The 16,646-nt window shown below is 40.9% G+C and overlaps 1 protein-coding gene across 3 annotated transcripts; it reads left to right on the top strand.

Annotated features, from left to right (window-relative positions):
* The first annotated feature begins 7,696 nt into the window (after positions 1–7,696).
* LOC115747536 (probable WRKY transcription factor 47) lies at positions 7,697–15,195 on the top strand. 3 transcript variants are annotated; one of them, XM_030683731.2, is made up of 7 exons: positions 7,697–7,716; positions 11,287–11,551; positions 11,657–11,734; positions 11,853–12,008; positions 12,693–13,052; positions 13,170–13,283; positions 13,935–15,195. In XM_030683731.2, exons 2-7 carry the CDS (start codon positions 11,312–11,314, stop codon positions 14,604–14,606), a joined length of 1,620 nt encoding a protein of 539 aa, XP_030539591.1. In that variant the 5' UTR covers positions 7,697–7,716; positions 11,287–11,311; the 3' UTR covers positions 14,607–15,195. The 3 variants fall into 3 exon arrangements, with proteins under 3 accessions (XP_030539591.1, XP_030539593.1, XP_030539590.1); XM_030683733.2 differs by lacking the exon at positions 7,697–7,716 and having other exon boundaries at positions 11,213–11,551; positions 12,696–13,052; XM_030683730.2 differs by lacking the exon at positions 7,697–7,716 and having other exon boundaries at positions 11,213–11,551.
* The last annotated feature ends 1,451 nt before the right edge of the window (positions 15,196–16,646 follow it).

Here is a 16,646-nt window from a genome sequence, read left to right as displayed (position 1 = left end):
CCGAGTTGAAGCCGATGAACTCGCGGAACCCGTTCCGTTTTCAACCGGGTATGGGCCGATCCAGAATCCGTTCCGATCAAAGTCTGGGCTGGGTTAGGGGGGCCGGACTTTCTACCGATCGTTTTAGCCCAAGCGACTTTTGTCGTCTTTGAAATGAGAAACCAAATACGATATACCCCGTAATCGTAACCTTAGTGCATAACGTTCTTCACAAATGTCTGGAATCCCCAACATTACCAGGTCCATTATTATTTTTCGATTTTATCCCTTCAAATTAGACCGTCGGAACTCGCTAAAATACCCGCCGGCCTTTTTGTAATGCATGCGTCCGCTACTTTAGGTGCTCGATCACCTTAGAGTAAAGGTCGCGTTAATGAATGAGAAATGATTATAAAACAGTCTTTAATCCACTAAAACAACATGTTCTGGGCAAAAAAAAACAAATAATTAGAAATTCTTATAGGGTCCGCTCCTTCAAGAATTTGTAGTCCACAATGTGTTATTAGCCCATTACTCTCACTGTCACCCAAAGAATATCATGCTAGCAAAGCGCTTAATTGAATCCTCTTACATAATGAAAAACAGCAATAATGTCATGGGCATAAAAGTCTTTTGCCAGGTCGATTGTGTCTCTAGGGTTAGGAATTCCAATTCTTATGTACTTGGAATATGGAGGCATCACGAAAAGTCCAAAACCGACAATGCGGGGATGGTCCTATGAAGGCGATGCAACGTGAATTAGGGAACAAGAAACGACCCAAGTGGTCGTGTCACGTGCGGGGATGGAAGTGGGAGTTGACGGATATTCTTAAGTCTTAAACGGATGGGAACATGAAGTTCTTTCCGCTATTTTTTAAAACGACCTAGTTTGACGAGGATAGGAAGTGATCGTCGAGACAAGAGAGCTCGGATAATGAGCGGCTCCCGATAGACTTCTAGATGTCGGAGGGGGTAGGAATGCACCGAATTTCACATTGAACAAGGAGAAAGCGTGTCCGGAATGTGTACATGAAAATTGAAATTGACTCACGGATGCATCTTTTGACGTAACGATAAATTTTTGCTTTAAAACTCCAAAATTAAGCATATTCAAGTTAGAGCACTATTAGAAAGGAAAAAAAAACGCTAAAGCACTGTCAGGATGAGTGGTCTCTTAAGAAAGTGTCTGCTTGCACATCAAAGGATAGAATAGCGAGTCTCGGAACGTAATTTTCGAGCTGCGCTCCTTCTAAACCGTCGTCATTGTGCCGATCAAAGTCCACATTTTTCATGCTTGCAGTGAAGATGCCGCGCACTTGTATCTCATCGACTGTGCCGTCAATATCCCGATGCTTTCCCCCATACAAAGCTTCCATCACCGACGCGTACTTCGTTTCCGTGGGAGAACGGGATTGAAGTTTTGCGACGGGGAGGAAATTGACCGGGGGTCATAGTTAGCAGGGTGCTAGGGAAAAGTGGTCTCACGTGATGTAAGAGTGACAAGTGGGTGACTTAAACTCTTGACGAACGTCCTCCAAGCCTGCATTCGACATTTTATCGACCCTCCGAAATTTATTTTATATATATATATATCGGGTTATCAATTTCTTATTGATCTTCTTTCCTCTATTCAAAATATCAGTCAGATTGTAAGGATTGTCAAAAGGTTTTAAAGTGGAAATTTTTGTTTTTTGAAAACGGTTCATGGAGAAATTCGTTTTCTCAAAATAAATCAAATTAAGCAAGATCAAGAATTTTTAGAATTCAAGAGACAGCTTTTAAAGAAAAAGGTGAGATGAATCACCTTGGCTGCTTACTGGAATAGTAATAACAGGAGGTAGATTTGGTCTTAAATCTACAGATCTGCGGGAAGAAGAACATATATATGCTGCGAGGGTAGTGTTAAGGAATTTAACTACGAAATCGTGCCCGACGCCATACTGTGTGGCTACTAGAGAGTCGATCCGAATCCATCGAAATGCTTGAACTCTAAGAAATTAACGTTTACGGGTAAAGGTGGCAAAATGGGTGTAAGACCCATATTTTAACCTATATTTTTAATAGTATGGGGTCGTAAATGAGTTGTATTTAGTTTTAAAAAGAAGGTGTGTCATAAATGGATTACTTAACAGCTTAATGGGTTATAAGTGAATTTTAAATTGATCATAAATGGGTATCTTAAGTGAGTCGTAAATAAGTTTTATGATTCATTAATTTTCTGATTTCTACAAATTTTTTTTATTTTCTTCTACAAGATCCGATCGGCCTCCGATTGTTACCGATGGAGGAAGAAGGAAATCTCCTAGAACAAAAAATAAATATAAAAAATAGAAATTTATTACAAACAAGGTTTTTAAATTGGATTAAACATAAAAATGTTTTATCAATACAAGTCGGGTCGGATATGGATTATTAGATTTGTATTACATAATAATGAGTCAAAACTTATCAAATGGATCAATATGAATTGGACTATTTTCTATTCGACTCATCCATTTGACATGTCTACCAACGGATAACACGTGGGGGGTGGGTGGGTGGGTATTACAAAGAAATTGAACGTGCATTTTTCCAGCTTATCGCAAAAATACGTGAGGCTCAAGCCGGAAGCCCAAACTTTTGGGCAGGACAAATGGGGAGTCGTTGAAGTCGGACGTGTCATGTCATCCATTTCATTGTCTGGAGGCCCATGCATATGCAAGTGGAGGACGAAACCGCTGCGTACGAAGACTCCACGTGATCTTCCGATGACTTAAAGAATCCTCAATAATATCATCCCATCCCAAAGTCGAGTCTCTCCATTGTCAAACTCCACGAGAAGGGATTGGTCCATCTGATAGATGACAGCCCCGCCAACCCACAAGTGGAGACGAATGAGGATTAATGAGAAAAAGAGTCACTGGACCGAGATGGAGATCGAGTGAGAGAGGAGAGGGGGGGGACCTATTTTGATTCTCATTTCTCAAATGGGTTGCAAAAAGATAACGAGTTAAATGAACAGGAACGGACAGAATCGAACCGGGGAGCGTGTCCGTATCGTGGTTTCTTTGTCGGTTTGCCGTCACGTTGGACTGGTTCGACACGGAACGCGATCGAGACTTTCTGGTACGTGCCCTTTCGATCCAGAAAGAGGGTTTCGTTTGGCAAGTTTCGCGTCTCCCTTACCATGAAAGAACCACGTCGCTTGTACCTCTTTCAGTCTAAAACTCAGAAAAGTCCCCATACAATGGAAGATTGCCAACAGACATGTTGGACGGCGGTCAGTCATAACCAGATGATGATAACCCTTTACTTAGTGTTGCAGATTAAATTCCGGACAAATTACGTTAGAGTCACGAGAAAGTAAAAAGCGCAGAAGAGAGAGAGAGAGAATATGATGATGTTAAAGAAAAGGAGGAGCTTCCATGGACGCCGACGCCGAATCTAAGTAGAGAGTCGAACTGGTAGGTTGGTCCAGAACCACGAAACCTGCACTGACAGTGAATCTAGGAAAGGCCAAATTAAGGAGTCGACTCGATGTTATGCCCGGCCTTTGGCATGTACAGGGCACTCACCAAGCCAAACTAGATTGACCTAATCTCGGAAGGAGACGCCAAACCCAGAGAGAGAGAGAGAGAGAGAGAGAGAGAGAGAGAGATGGGGCTGAGCCTATTTTGTCTTTTGCAGGTAGCTGAGATTTTAGGGTGGATTCATTTTCGCTTATAGGGAGGGGCTTAATGAGAACAAGCCTAAGCTTCACGGAAAGCTTGCTTTTGTGGCGGCTTGGTGGGAGCAAAACCCTCTACTTTCATATTGACGGGCTTTTGTATACACTCGCATGTGCATATGAATGTCCCTAATTAAGTAACTTTGTGTTACATACGTGCTTCATAGTTAAGACATATACGATTGGGCGAGCCGACGTTATGCATGATCTTGTTGGCATGCGAAGCTTCACATGACATGTTTCCGTCCATTTGATGAAGTAATTTCGAAATTTTGGTGGGACACAATAAATCAATCTTAAAGTTTGAATTATTAGATGAATATGTGTTTTTTAATGTCTAAAAGGTTTTGCACCAGCCATCACGCACAAATTGAAACTTGACCTGACATCCGAGCTTGGAATTATACGATAAGAGAGAAAATCAAGAGGTTGGATAGATTTGAACTTCCATGCCTCAATTCGACACTAGTGAGAGATTTCGTGGAATCATAGTCGACCTTTTGAAAGAATAACCTATTAGATGGAATTGTTTCAACATTTAAAATGGTCTAACGATGTATATCACAATAACTAAGATCACTTGATTAGATTATCCAAAACCGATTTCAGATGCGTCAATCGTGCATCTCATTGCCGAAGTTCTATCCCGTACGTCACCACCGTTGCTCGCCAGAGGTGGAGTGATCACAGCCGCCATCCGTAGGGCATTGTGGGGCCTCGACGCCATTGTCGCTGGCGTTACCTCAACTACAAAACAAAGGGCTTATCTACTCGTATGGCCTTCTATTCTTATCCATGTTGCTCCGGGCCATTTGACTCGTGTGTATCCGTATATCTTTCATATGCTCGTTCGATTACATTCACGATTGTAATTTTCATTCACCGAGCGGGGAAAAAGATCGGCATGTCACGTGACGTAAGCGTCTAGACTTTCTCGGCTGGGTGGGGGGGCCGCCTCCGCCGCATGTGGGGGCGTGCTCCATGTTTCTTTTCTCCGGGAGAGCCGCTTTCTTTTACTTGGCAAATTCCCCCCAACTTGATCTTGTTCAGTTGTCTTCAAATTTGACTTGGGAAAGAAAAGCCAGTTGCGTTTGTAGTTTTGCGCCTTTAATTGCGTGTGACTCGGGCACGACCCCAATTTAATGCCCTGAGAGTTGAAGCTTCTCCTACCCTCCTCCCTGCATCAGCAACCGCCAACAGGCCTAATCTCCCCACGGCAGACCCTAATTGGGTCCTTTTAGCGACGGAGATTAGACTTGTTAGGACCTATCGTTCTAGGGTTTTGCTGCGGGATATGACCCCTATATAGTTTACATTGATCCTGATCTGCATAGGTATAGAGCCAAGAGGAGTGCGGTAGCTCCTATATTAACCCTACCCTAATCTTGGAGATCCTAGAACCTAATCTATGTTAAGGAATCTTTGGCAAGCGGGATAGAGCCCGAGTTGAATCTAAAAGAGAAGGAGGCAAAACTTAAGGCAAAGTAACTAGGGAAATGTTGTCCTAACAATACTGTCAAGAACGGTATAATCTCAACCGTAAATTTACACATTATTCTCGCGTGTTTTGCATAAAACACTATTTGATTGGAAGATCATATGGTAAGAAATAACTGACAGATCTGTCGGATTGCCAAGTTAGCAGCTTCCAAGTAATTACTATTGAAAACCCTCAACAGGATTTGGGCTATTATGAGCTGAAGAGTACATGTATATGATTCCGTCTATGTGATCTAATTAGTTGCGAGAATTGGGCTTCTCTTTGTAGCTTAAGGCTTCTCTTTGCAGGTGGTGTTACCCTATTGAGAGTATCCCACATCGATTGTAGAAGGGATTGGTGGTTGATATATAAGTGTAAAAGAAAGCTTCATTTTTTTTATCTATGTCATCGGTCTTCAATTAAAAGAATGTATATAGTAAAATGAATTTGTTTTCCTTGCTTGTTTGTTTTTCCCTCTTCCAAAGATTTCGTTGTTCTCCTTGTTTGAGAGAGAGAGAGAAAAAAAAGCAATGTCCTCATTCATATCACGGGTTCACACCTTATAGCTCTCTCGATCGTATGTAGCAAACCGGCTACGACATAGTTTAGCCGCAATTCGCTCTTGTCGTAGACGTAAAATTTATGCTCATCGTGACATAAGCTACTCCTTTCTCACCTATCAATCTCATTCCGCCAAATTTGAAGGATTCCAATATATCAATGAGAATCAACACTAGCTTCCTCGACTAAGCCGTGAATTGATCATCACAATAAAACTTATTGTGCTTTTGCCAATCACATCCTAAATCTTTCAATTTGACCAATTTAGTCTTAAACCTTTTTTCATTTTTAGCCAATTAAGTCCATCCAACGAATTTTGGACAGAAATCACTAGCGTGGATATCGGCTTTCCTACGTGGTACTATCGTCGGCGACGTGGATAATTTTTAATTATGGATTAATTTTCGCCCCCCTAATTCTTTGTTTCCCTATCTTCTTGGGGGATTGAGAGAGCAATAAATCACAAGAAGATGGTCACGATAGAGTGTCGAACTCACCTACTAAATACGAAAGTGAAAAGAGAAGGTAGCGTGCAAACTCACGGAGTTGCACCGAACGTCTCTTTCCCCTTCGTTGTCTCCCATTGCATCACCAAGCGGACAAAAGAAATTTTGGGTATCCAAAAGGTCAATGGTTTTTCAGTACGTGACAAGGGTGTTTTCTGTCCATGGAACCCCCTCAAAAACGGAGGAAAAAATCCGGAGATTGGACCAGCGAGGTCGACGATTGACCACGGTGCCCCGCTCCCACATCGAACACTTCCATTGTTATTGTGGAGGTCACTTTTTTCAGATCCATGGACAGAGAAAGCATGATTTTCATTTCTATTTTGGAAAAAAAAAATAAAGATTCATTATTGGAAAATACGTGACGATTCCCGGGTCGCAAATTTTTTTTTTTTTTTGAATTTGTCACTAAGTTTTTCTCGTTTACGACATGTTCTTCGAATCGCCTCTCGTTAATTGCATCGCATTGTCGCTTAACCCGAAAGTCATACTAACCATTTTAAGCATTTATGTTTAAGTTTACATTTAAGAATTCTTTTTAAGAAAAATAATATTAGTCCGCCCCGGTCACCGACAACCGAATTGGAGCTCCAGAGAATCGAACCTAATCGTCGGGCTCGATCCGATCCAGGCAGCTTCTGATTCAATCGCTCTATTATGCTCGATTCCTAATTTAACCTGCTTTTCTTTGGCTTGTGTGAGAGCCAATTAGGATATTTTAATTGTGATTTATCGGAGACGGGCCAAGATCATTCTCAATGCTTCTATTTTAATGGGTCGGACAAGGACCCTCCAGCTGCCTTTGGTGTCAAACGGGGAGTGCTCCTCACCTCCTTCCGTTGACCGGAAGCGTTCTTTTTTCTGAGTCTTGACCCATTAAAACTGAGATTTTCTTCGCATTAAAAATATTGTGGTGGTTGCCTCTCTGATGCATATTAGGGTTTTCCCTTGATTTCATTATCCATCCCGATTTTTGTTTTTAATGTTGCGAATCGCATATACTTATCGGCAAGACAAATCATAGGGTGGGTGATTGGTATTTTTCAATCATGTTCATTGGAAAAAAAATAGCTAAGCACATTTAATGCTTGGAGAAAAAAATAGTATTTTTCTAGAGGGATCGAAAGTTTATATATATGTAGATCTGCCGATACATGTAAATGCGTGACTTTTTGATCTTGACGGTTAGGGCAAGGCAAATGCGTTGCTCTATTTTTTCTTCTTCTTCTCTCTCTCCTTTTAATTAAAAGTGAAACAAGCTGAATATACGAATTCGTCTAATTTGGTGATTGTTTATGTGAAAAATTTTCGGAAGCTCATTTAATGCATGAAGAAAAGTATAGTTTTTTTTTTTTTTTTTAGGGATTGAAAAAATTTTATTTGTAGCTATGCGTATGCCAATACATGTGAATGTACACCTTCGTGATTTGTACAGTTAGGGCAAGGCAAACGCATCTCTCTCTCTCTCTCTCTCTCTCTCTCTCATTGAAAGCGAAAAGAAGCGGAATAAATAGGTTCATCTAATTGTGTGAAAAAATTTCGGAACGATACTTCGAAAAAGGATCATACTATTAAAATCAGTGCCCTTTAATACTATTAAAATCGGGTCTTGTTAACAAGTACACCAAGCACCATTTATACAATTAAAATTTGTAAAAACACATATGGACATGTTTTGTAAATAAAGAAAAAGAAGGAGCGTACTTGAAAAATGACATTTTTCAAATTGGGGTAGCAATTAATCACCGTAAATTAGTGGCACTCGATCTTTACCATTTTACTTTCGTAAAATTTGTTCAACTCCTAGTAATGAGAAATAATACTTAATTACATTCTTTCCCACAAAGAACCTCCTAATAAATCGGAGTTTCGTGTAGACGAAGCAACTTGTTCATCAATCACTACACGAAATTACCGACCTAACGTTTTGAACGACACCGTTTTGTAATCGTGATCTCTAGATATGTATCTTTTCCTTTTTTTCAATTGGAGCCGGTCATGGTCGAATTGATGACTCGACCGAGAGTCATTAACAAGAAATTTTCCAAAACATGGAAGAGGAATAGTTAAACAGCATGATTTTTTTAATGCCCGTGACTCGACATTAGATTAATGACTTGCGGATTCTACTTTGTCACTTTAGTCAAAGCTAAGTAGAGAGACTGATGAACTTAAAAACGAGACTTGAATTCGGGGTCGTGATACTTCAGTAATGCACAATACGGATCGCCAATCATTAAAAATGTCCAGCGGCCCAAGTTCCAATATTTATGAACTTACATGAGCTTCGCTATGGTCCCTTATTCATTGGGATTTTTACATAGGTACAGACTGATAAGCGCGTCAAGGGGATTTTCAATTTGAAAAACCGAAATTCGCATATGTGAATCCCATCAATTTTGGCGCGAAGATCATCTGGACTTAACTGGTTCATAAAACTTGCAGATTATTTCTAAGAACTTCAACTAGTTGAGAATAAGCTCGAAAGTTTATCTCTTATGTGGGATTCCGTCGGGCCACGCAAAAGTGTTTCTCTTAAAACTGTTTTTAGCGAAACTTTTTAACTATGAGAATCGGTGAATTGTTGTCGTATAAAAAGAGAAAAAAGGGTGATCATTTCAAACATCGTTTTTCGAATGCATGTTATCTATTTTACGATGGTTATTTCTTTTTGGAGATATGTTGCTCATCATAGAAAAAAAATTGGAGTTTGAGGAAATGTTGCGAACCCAAGAAGCCCAGTTGCAAGAGGAGGATGAGAAAAGGCCGTTCTATAAATCTAGATGAACTGTTCCTCAAGATTGATGGCCGTTGGATCATAAAATATTAAAGAAGTCTATTAATTTAGTGAAGAGATTTCAAGTGTTTGTCCATTCCACGCTTAATATTTAGATTTGATGAATTTTGGTTCCCGTTAAGGAATGCTCCCGGGACACTTAATAATGGATAAGGAACACTTTGATTTTCGAAGGGAGCTGCTATCTTGACGATCTGACAATACTATCATTATTTCTGATCTCACGATTTTTCAATTAATGAGTGTTTTTTGTAAAGCACGCGGTAATGGTGTGTGGATCTATGGTCGAAATAACTAACGATTACAATACTATCAAACTGTCATGAAAGTATTTCCCATTTTCGAAACAAGAACGCATAATGGTAGACTATCAATGCATTGAAACCGCAGTGTTTCCTTAAGCTAGCTACTTAATAGATGCTCCTAGGTTTTTCGTTAAGCAAATTCATTTAATTTGGTTGATTGTAGGAAAATCTTTTCTACGAGGACTACAAAAATGACACCCTAGAATTGACCCATCGGAAAGAACGTTTCCATGCTTCTCGATCTTAGAGCCTATTTGGCAACGCTCGTGTTTCTCTTATTGCCGTTCTTCTGTTCTCTAGAATAGAAATTGAATTAATAACATTAGTTACTTTTTCTGTTTTTCGGGAACATATCCGTGGATAGAGAACATAAACAAGAAGCAAAAGAAAATCCATTTCTTTGTTCTCGAGAACAAGATTAGAAAAAATCATTTTTGCTTAGAAATTATTTCCGAGACAGAATCGTTACCAAATAGGCCTTTAGTGACTGATTAGTTGTGGGATCAATTCATACCGTGGGAAGCTCAAGTTTAACTGGGGCGACAGCGGTGAATTCTTGTGATAATTCCTTCTATGTAGCCGACTAATTAAATACGTTCAAATCATTATTAGATACAATAATAATAATAATAAAATGATGCGGGAAAGGTGCACCACGGGGGCATTAATGTAATGTGGCTCACAACGGTCTAGGATTTGAGGGGTTGTGGGGTCGACGTGGACAGAAGCGAAAAGTGACGAGGGGTTAAGCCTCCGCTGCTTCTCCGTAAGTCAGTGGGATTAGGTATCTTCCCCACGTGGTCCCCACCCCCCTCTCCCCTTCGCATAACAACCTTCCTTCGGACCAGACCAGACAGAGCCGTGCCGTCAACTCCGTTGACCTCAGACTTGAGATTGCCCCCCCAACCCAACGGTCCCAACCCAACCCACGTGGACTTCCCTCAACCCCCGTTATCCTTAACGGCGTTCCCAACTAGATAATCCGACACTGGGTTCGTTCGTGACCGCGCACGATCCATACGCCCCATGTGACTCCGTCCCATTTTTAACCGCTCGATCGAATGGATCATCAACGTTGCCCTACTTGTATTGATAATATATATATATATATATATACATACATACATACATACATACATACATACGGGGTTTCAATGCATTGCGCAAAAAAGAAGAAGGAAAAATTACATTTATGGCAATAAAATATAATTTATTCAATGTAATTTTCAAACTTTTGAAATATGTTCAATTACTTGGACCAAAATATATATATATATATATATATTCAATTTAGTCCCTGAACTATAAGAAAATATCCAATATTACCCATGAACTTGAATTAATAGAAGGACTACATTTAACATCTTTCTATAGTTCGGGGACTATAGTTAACATATTCTAAAAATTCATGAACCATATTAATTAAATTAAAAATTCGGGAATCACATTGCATATTGGATTAAAGTTCAGAGATTATATTGATCAAATTAAAAGTTCAAAGATCACGTTGTATATTTGATCAAAATTCATGGATCATTTACGTCATCATGGAACGCAAAAAATTTGATTGATCTAACAATTAACTTGATATATAAAAATCTTAGAGAAGCATTTTAATTCTTGAACTCGGGCGATGTTCAGTAGGTTTCAGCTTATTTCAAGCTGAAAACCTGCGTTAACACTCGGGCAGTTTTTTATTTTTATTTTTGGCTGTGTATATGCGATATCTTAGTTTCTCTCGGCCGATCTTGGCGCGTCCTCCCTACTCCAGAGGCGCCACGTGGACGCTCGGATCATCGTCGACGTCATCCATCCCAGCGACAAAAGCGGCTGGTCCTCTCTCTCTCTCTCTCTCTCCGGGCCTTTTATTATCTTTGGACCCCCAGAAGCGACTTTGCCAGCGAAATACTATCGTTTCTTGAAAAGGTTATACAACCACTCTCTCTCTCTCTCTCCCAAGTCTTGATTTTCTCAGTCATGGATAGACAACGCCGTGAATTGACGTTCTTGCACTCCCGCGGCGGCTTCCTCCGGCAAAGCCCCGCCCCACCCCCCGACCAAGCCATCGCGGAGAGCTCGTGCAGCGCTGGCGACCGCAAGCCTCCCATCAGAGAGGTCGATTTCTTCTCATCAGGTAATCGCTCCAAGCTCAGCAGCGACGAGGAAGAGAGCAAGAACTGCAAAGGACGATCGACATCGACTCTATCCGATCCTGGCGTAAGTCTAATGTTGGTGTTATTCTTTTTTTTTCTTCTCTCTCAATGACTTAGGGTGTCTCGATATGAATCACTCATGATTCATTAACATACCACTTGACGACAGACTGGACTGAACCTACTCTCTTTGAATTCTGGGACGACCGCCGCTTTAGAAGATGATCCTAGTAACAACGATACTGAGGTGAGTTTTCTGATTTTTTTTTTTATTTTTATCGCGGGTCATCGGGATTCCGCAATCTTGATTCTTGAAGTTTCCGAGAGCGCGAAGAAAGCTTCAGTTTTGATTGGTTTGCGCTCAGATGAGGATGCTCCGATTGGAGCTAGAGAGACTGCACGAGGAGAACCGCAGGCTGAGGAGCATGTTGGATCAGATCACCAAGAACTATGGTCATCTCCAAGCTCAGCTCCTGATGGCCATGCAGAAACAAGCCCATCTTAATCAGCGCGAACAGCAGGTACTAACCAGGCTCCGATCCAAGCGTTCAGTCTGTCAATTTCCTTTTATCTAGATAAGATCCAACCCATATCCGAGTCGGACATAGTTCGCATCGCCTTTCATCGATCCGTAAACCATCCTGGCAAGTTATAATCTAATCTCTTCTTGTATGTCAAATATGATAATGGGCAACCCGTGCCTCCCCTCACTTTAAACTGGAAAGTGTGTGCTTGATCCGTTATCGCCTTTTCCTCCGATATCTTAATCGAAACTGAGAGTTTTCCAGCTTCAATCCAACGTTGTTAAACAAGTATTTAGTACAGAAGAACCACCTAGGGATTGGAAAATCTTTCTTAATGTCCTGAGAATCTGTTCACCCCCAAATGCACGTTCTCATCTCACCAAGAACTTAAGTTTGTCTGAATATATCTCCGAACATAATAGCCTGAGTATTCCTAGAATAAAGCAGTATATATCATCGCCTTATAAGATCAAGGGAAGCTGCACATGGTTATAAAGACAATCAACAAAAGTGAAACCAGATGTATCTTCAAGGCATGACTTTTTTTTTTTTGGCCAGCTATACAAAGCGCTCTCTCTCTCTCTCTCTCTCTCTCTCTCTCTAGACTCAACTGAACTTGCTCACCTTTTTTATTTTCTGCACTGACGATTGACTTGTTGACTAACGGGGCTCTTCATTTGCCAGAGGGACGAGATGACCACCATGTCCAGCCCCACAAAGTCAGCGCAACAGCTCATGGACCTTCGGCCAACATGTGCGGCCATGGACAACGCGAACGATGAAGAGAAGACCCGCGAAGTGTCGGACTCTCCAACCACTACCATGGAGGTCATGTCCAAGGAAAGCGACCACATTCACACTCCTCCACTCAATCACCCCAATAATAATCACAATATCGAGGACGGCGACCGGACCTCCCAGAGCTGGGGCTCCCCAAAGAGCCCGAGGCTGGAGCCCTCGAAAGGCGGGGACGAGCAGCTGGCCGACCCGCCCTTCAGGAAGGCGCGAGTTTCGGTCAGAGCGAGATCGGAAGCACCATCGGTAAATAATTCAAGGAGAAACAAGAGGATTTCTATGACATATGTGGATTTGCAATGAATATCAAGCTGATGGGTGATTTTTGTTCCTATTCTTCTCTTGATTTTTTTTTTTTTTCAGATTAGCGATGGTTGTCAATGGAGGAAGTATGGTCAAAAGATGGCCAAGGGAAATCCTTGTCCAAGGGCCTACTATCGTTGTACGATGGCCGTTGGATGTCCAGTTCGCAAGCAGGTAACAACTCTGATTAAGAAATTGTGACTCATCTTTGAAACCATGAGGTAATAATTTTGCTTTTGCTAGGTTCACTGAGGTTCCAAAAATGATTTGAAAAATTCTTTTCTGAAAATGATCGTTTATTTCGCATAAAATAATTGGTTAATGTTGACACCTAATTTTGTCTAAAAGTAGGTTGCAACACCTAATTACTGACAACAGTTTATGTTCAAATATGTGCGTGGACAAGAAAATATTTTTTGTTTATTTGTTTTTGTAGACAAGCGATCATTTTTAGAAAAATATTTTTCTAATCGTTCATTTTTCGGGAAACAAATCGAGTCTAAGAAACGTAAACCTAAGCATGGATTTTTTACATTCTTCTGCTGAAACTTTTTTCTTTTAGCTAAGCTTCTCTACCATAATCGCACGTAAATAAATCCATGCATTTCCATGTTGTCATGTAGTTTTTGGTTATTCTACAGAGTTTTTCATTTGCAAACGGAGCGAACTTCTAATGGACCCATCAAACCACCATTGCATGTTAATTAAATTCGTTATTGGATTAAGAGATGATTATATATATATATATATATATATATATATATATATATATATATTTTTTTTTTTTTCTGTTAAGTGTAAACTTGACCTTTTTGTCCGACACAGGTGCAAAGATGTGCGGACGACAAGACCATCCTCATCACCACCTACGAAGGCAACCACAACCACCCACTTCCTCCGGCAGCCACTGCCATGGCCAACACGACATCGGCCGCTGCTGCCATGCTACTGTCCGGCTCCACCACCAGCAAGGATACCCCAACCTCCGCCAACCCCGGCTACTTCCCCTCGCTCCCTTACCCCTCCACCATGGCCACTCTGTCTGCCTCCGCTCCTTTCCCCACCATCACCCTCGACTTGACCCAAAACCATAATCCCATGCAACTCTTCCCGCGCACGCCGCCTCCGGCCTCGGCCACATTCCCTCTTCCCTTGCATGGCTATGCAGCGCAGATAATGGGGCAGCTGCAACACTCCATGAAATTACCAGCAATGCCTTTGGTGCAACTAGGAGTAGGGCAGAGGCACGCGTCCTTGGTGGAGAGCGTCAGCGCTGCCATCGCTTCTGACCCAAACTTCACCACCGCACTCGCGGCAGCTATTTCGACGGTGATGGGCGGCGCGCCACCGCGCAACGGCCCAGATGGCAATAGCAATGCTAACAACAACAACAACAACAACAACAGTGGGAATAATCACTTTCTTCCTGCTGGGGTTGGTGTGCTTCCCGGGTCCCCACAGCTTCCTCAATCCTGCACCACTTTCTCCACCAACTGAGCTTATTTTTCCCTGACTCGCTCTATATGCCTAGCAGGAAAATATGCTACTAGGTCGGGGAATACGATGGAATAATTACGGTCAAGAAAATTATACACCTATGTGGAAGGACACGAAAGGCCGATGGAGATCAGGGAGGTGAACTCATGTCTCTCCCTTTTCGGAGATGAAGGTCATAGAGACTCAGATTTGCTGATCATGTTTGGATGCAGCAGCCACTGCCAGTGCTTCTTTGGTGTTGATGGGTGATTGTGGGTTAGAGATTAGCCAGCTTCTAACTTCTCGGAGACCCGCGGAGCACATTTGCCCTTGGCTGGCATTGTCTTTCCCCTGAATCCATCAGCCTTTTCTTTTCTTGAATTCTTGGTGATGATCTTTCTTTGTCTTTGCTCTCTCTTTTTTGGCCGCCGAAGGTATGTTTTTCTTTGGTGCAATTGCTTCATGTATGGGGGGTTTTTGCATCTTTTAAAAGCTTAGGATTGGGGTATAATCTAAGGTAGAAACTCTTGGAAGGAACGAGTACTTGGAGAAAAACAAATATATACCTGATCTTGTACATCAAGTAATAAAGATCAGAGCCTTGCAGGCTCAAAAACAGATAGAAAGCTTCTTATCTTACAACTAATGTTGTCTCTTTGCATTTTCATTCCACTTGTCTTAAAGTTCACATTTTAGAATGGAAAAATCTCCTCTTCTTATATTGTTTCTTGTGTGCACCTTTACCCTACACATTGTCTCTACTTATGGGAATTGCTGGCTTGTGCTAGTGATGTTTTAGTAGGAAGGATGCCACTCTTGATATCTCAAAGAATTTAGAATCAGTCTAGAGCGTCTCGCCCGCATAGAGAATACGTTCGTCGTTAAAACGCGAGGTATACTATGATCAAATTACAAAACCGGTACAATATTAACTGAAATGATCAAGAAAATCACAAGTGGGATGCCTAAAACTTATTCAATACCTCATATGAATCTGTCAAAATATCACTTAGTCTATGGTCAAGAATCATGTCTTTACTTGGATTATAGGGGGAGTTGCGGTTTAATTAAGAGACAGAACTTTGGAATATATATAATGAATACAAAGGTATGCTCTCAGCATATATTCCAATGTTGCACCACGGGCTTGTTTGATTAGTCTTTGACAGTGGTTGGTTTAGTTTGTTCACCATGTTATAGCAAGGATAGATAGTCATCCAATGAATAGCAAAGCAAATTAAGGAGCAGTCGTAACCATCACAATATAGCGGATGAATTGAAAGGTTTAAGACTCTTGTTCTTTTGGACAATTTTTCTTGCAGCTATATAGCCTCGACCATATAATACTATATCATGGACCAATTTGACACATCTAAGTTGTTTTTCCCTCGATATTGCGTACTGGACTATGAAACGTCGTAGCTATAAGTCTCAAAGTAGCTTGAGGTTAGGGAAATAACCGACACCGATGTTATAGATATCACGTTAGGCTCAGGCAGAGCGGATTAACAAAAATTAGGGTTTTATGAACCCTACTTTATGGCTTACCAAACTCCCACGGCCTTGTTGCAGCGGCTAAATATATACGACGCCCTGTTTTAATCTGAACATAGTCTCAGCTCCCTAGCTAGAGTCACTAGAAAAAAGAGTTGCACATAACAAAGCTTAAAAAAGAATTAACTTCTAGGATTACGAAGTTATTTCATCACAGCTTCGTGGCCCATCTGACATATTCCATGGACTCATGCTTAGGAGTACTTTTTAAATTTTCATTTACAAAATTTATTACCCAGAAAGTACGGCGGTGAATTTCAAATGGGTCTTCGGTGCACATTCTATCCCTTTTTTAAGGAGTTAATCCAAGATAGCATTGAAGAAAATTATAAAAAAAGTAATAAACTTATTGCAATTTTGTCAATTTAGTTCTAAATTTTTTAGGTCAATTCATTCCTAAACCTTTTACATCTGTGCCACTTCAGTTCATCCGGCCAACTTTTGTTGACGGACATTAATGTGGCAATTTTTCATAATATTTTATTTTAAAAAAAATTATTTATTTTA

The sequence above is a fragment of the Rhodamnia argentea genome, chromosome 10, assembly GCF_020921035.1.
Source record: "Rhodamnia argentea isolate NSW1041297 chromosome 10, ASM2092103v1, whole genome shotgun sequence".
Lineage (NCBI taxonomy): Eukaryota > Viridiplantae > Streptophyta > Magnoliopsida > Myrtales > Myrtaceae > Rhodamnia > Rhodamnia argentea.
Note: the sequence above shows the minus strand (reverse complement) of the source record. Positions and strands in the feature narration are given on the sequence as shown.

Coding starts and splice junctions, on each gene's coding strand:
- LOC115747536 (XM_030683731.2), top strand. CDS start 11,312: ATGGATAGACAACGCCGTGAATTGACGTTCTTGCACTCCCGCGGCGGC. Junction 11,552..11,656: donor CGACTCTATCCGATCCTGGC/GTAAGTCTAATG, acceptor ACTTGACGACAG/ACTGGACTGAACCTACTCTC. Junction 12,009..12,692: donor TTAATCAGCGCGAACAGCAG/GTACTAACCAGG, acceptor CTCTTCATTTGC/CAGAGGGACGAGATGACCAC.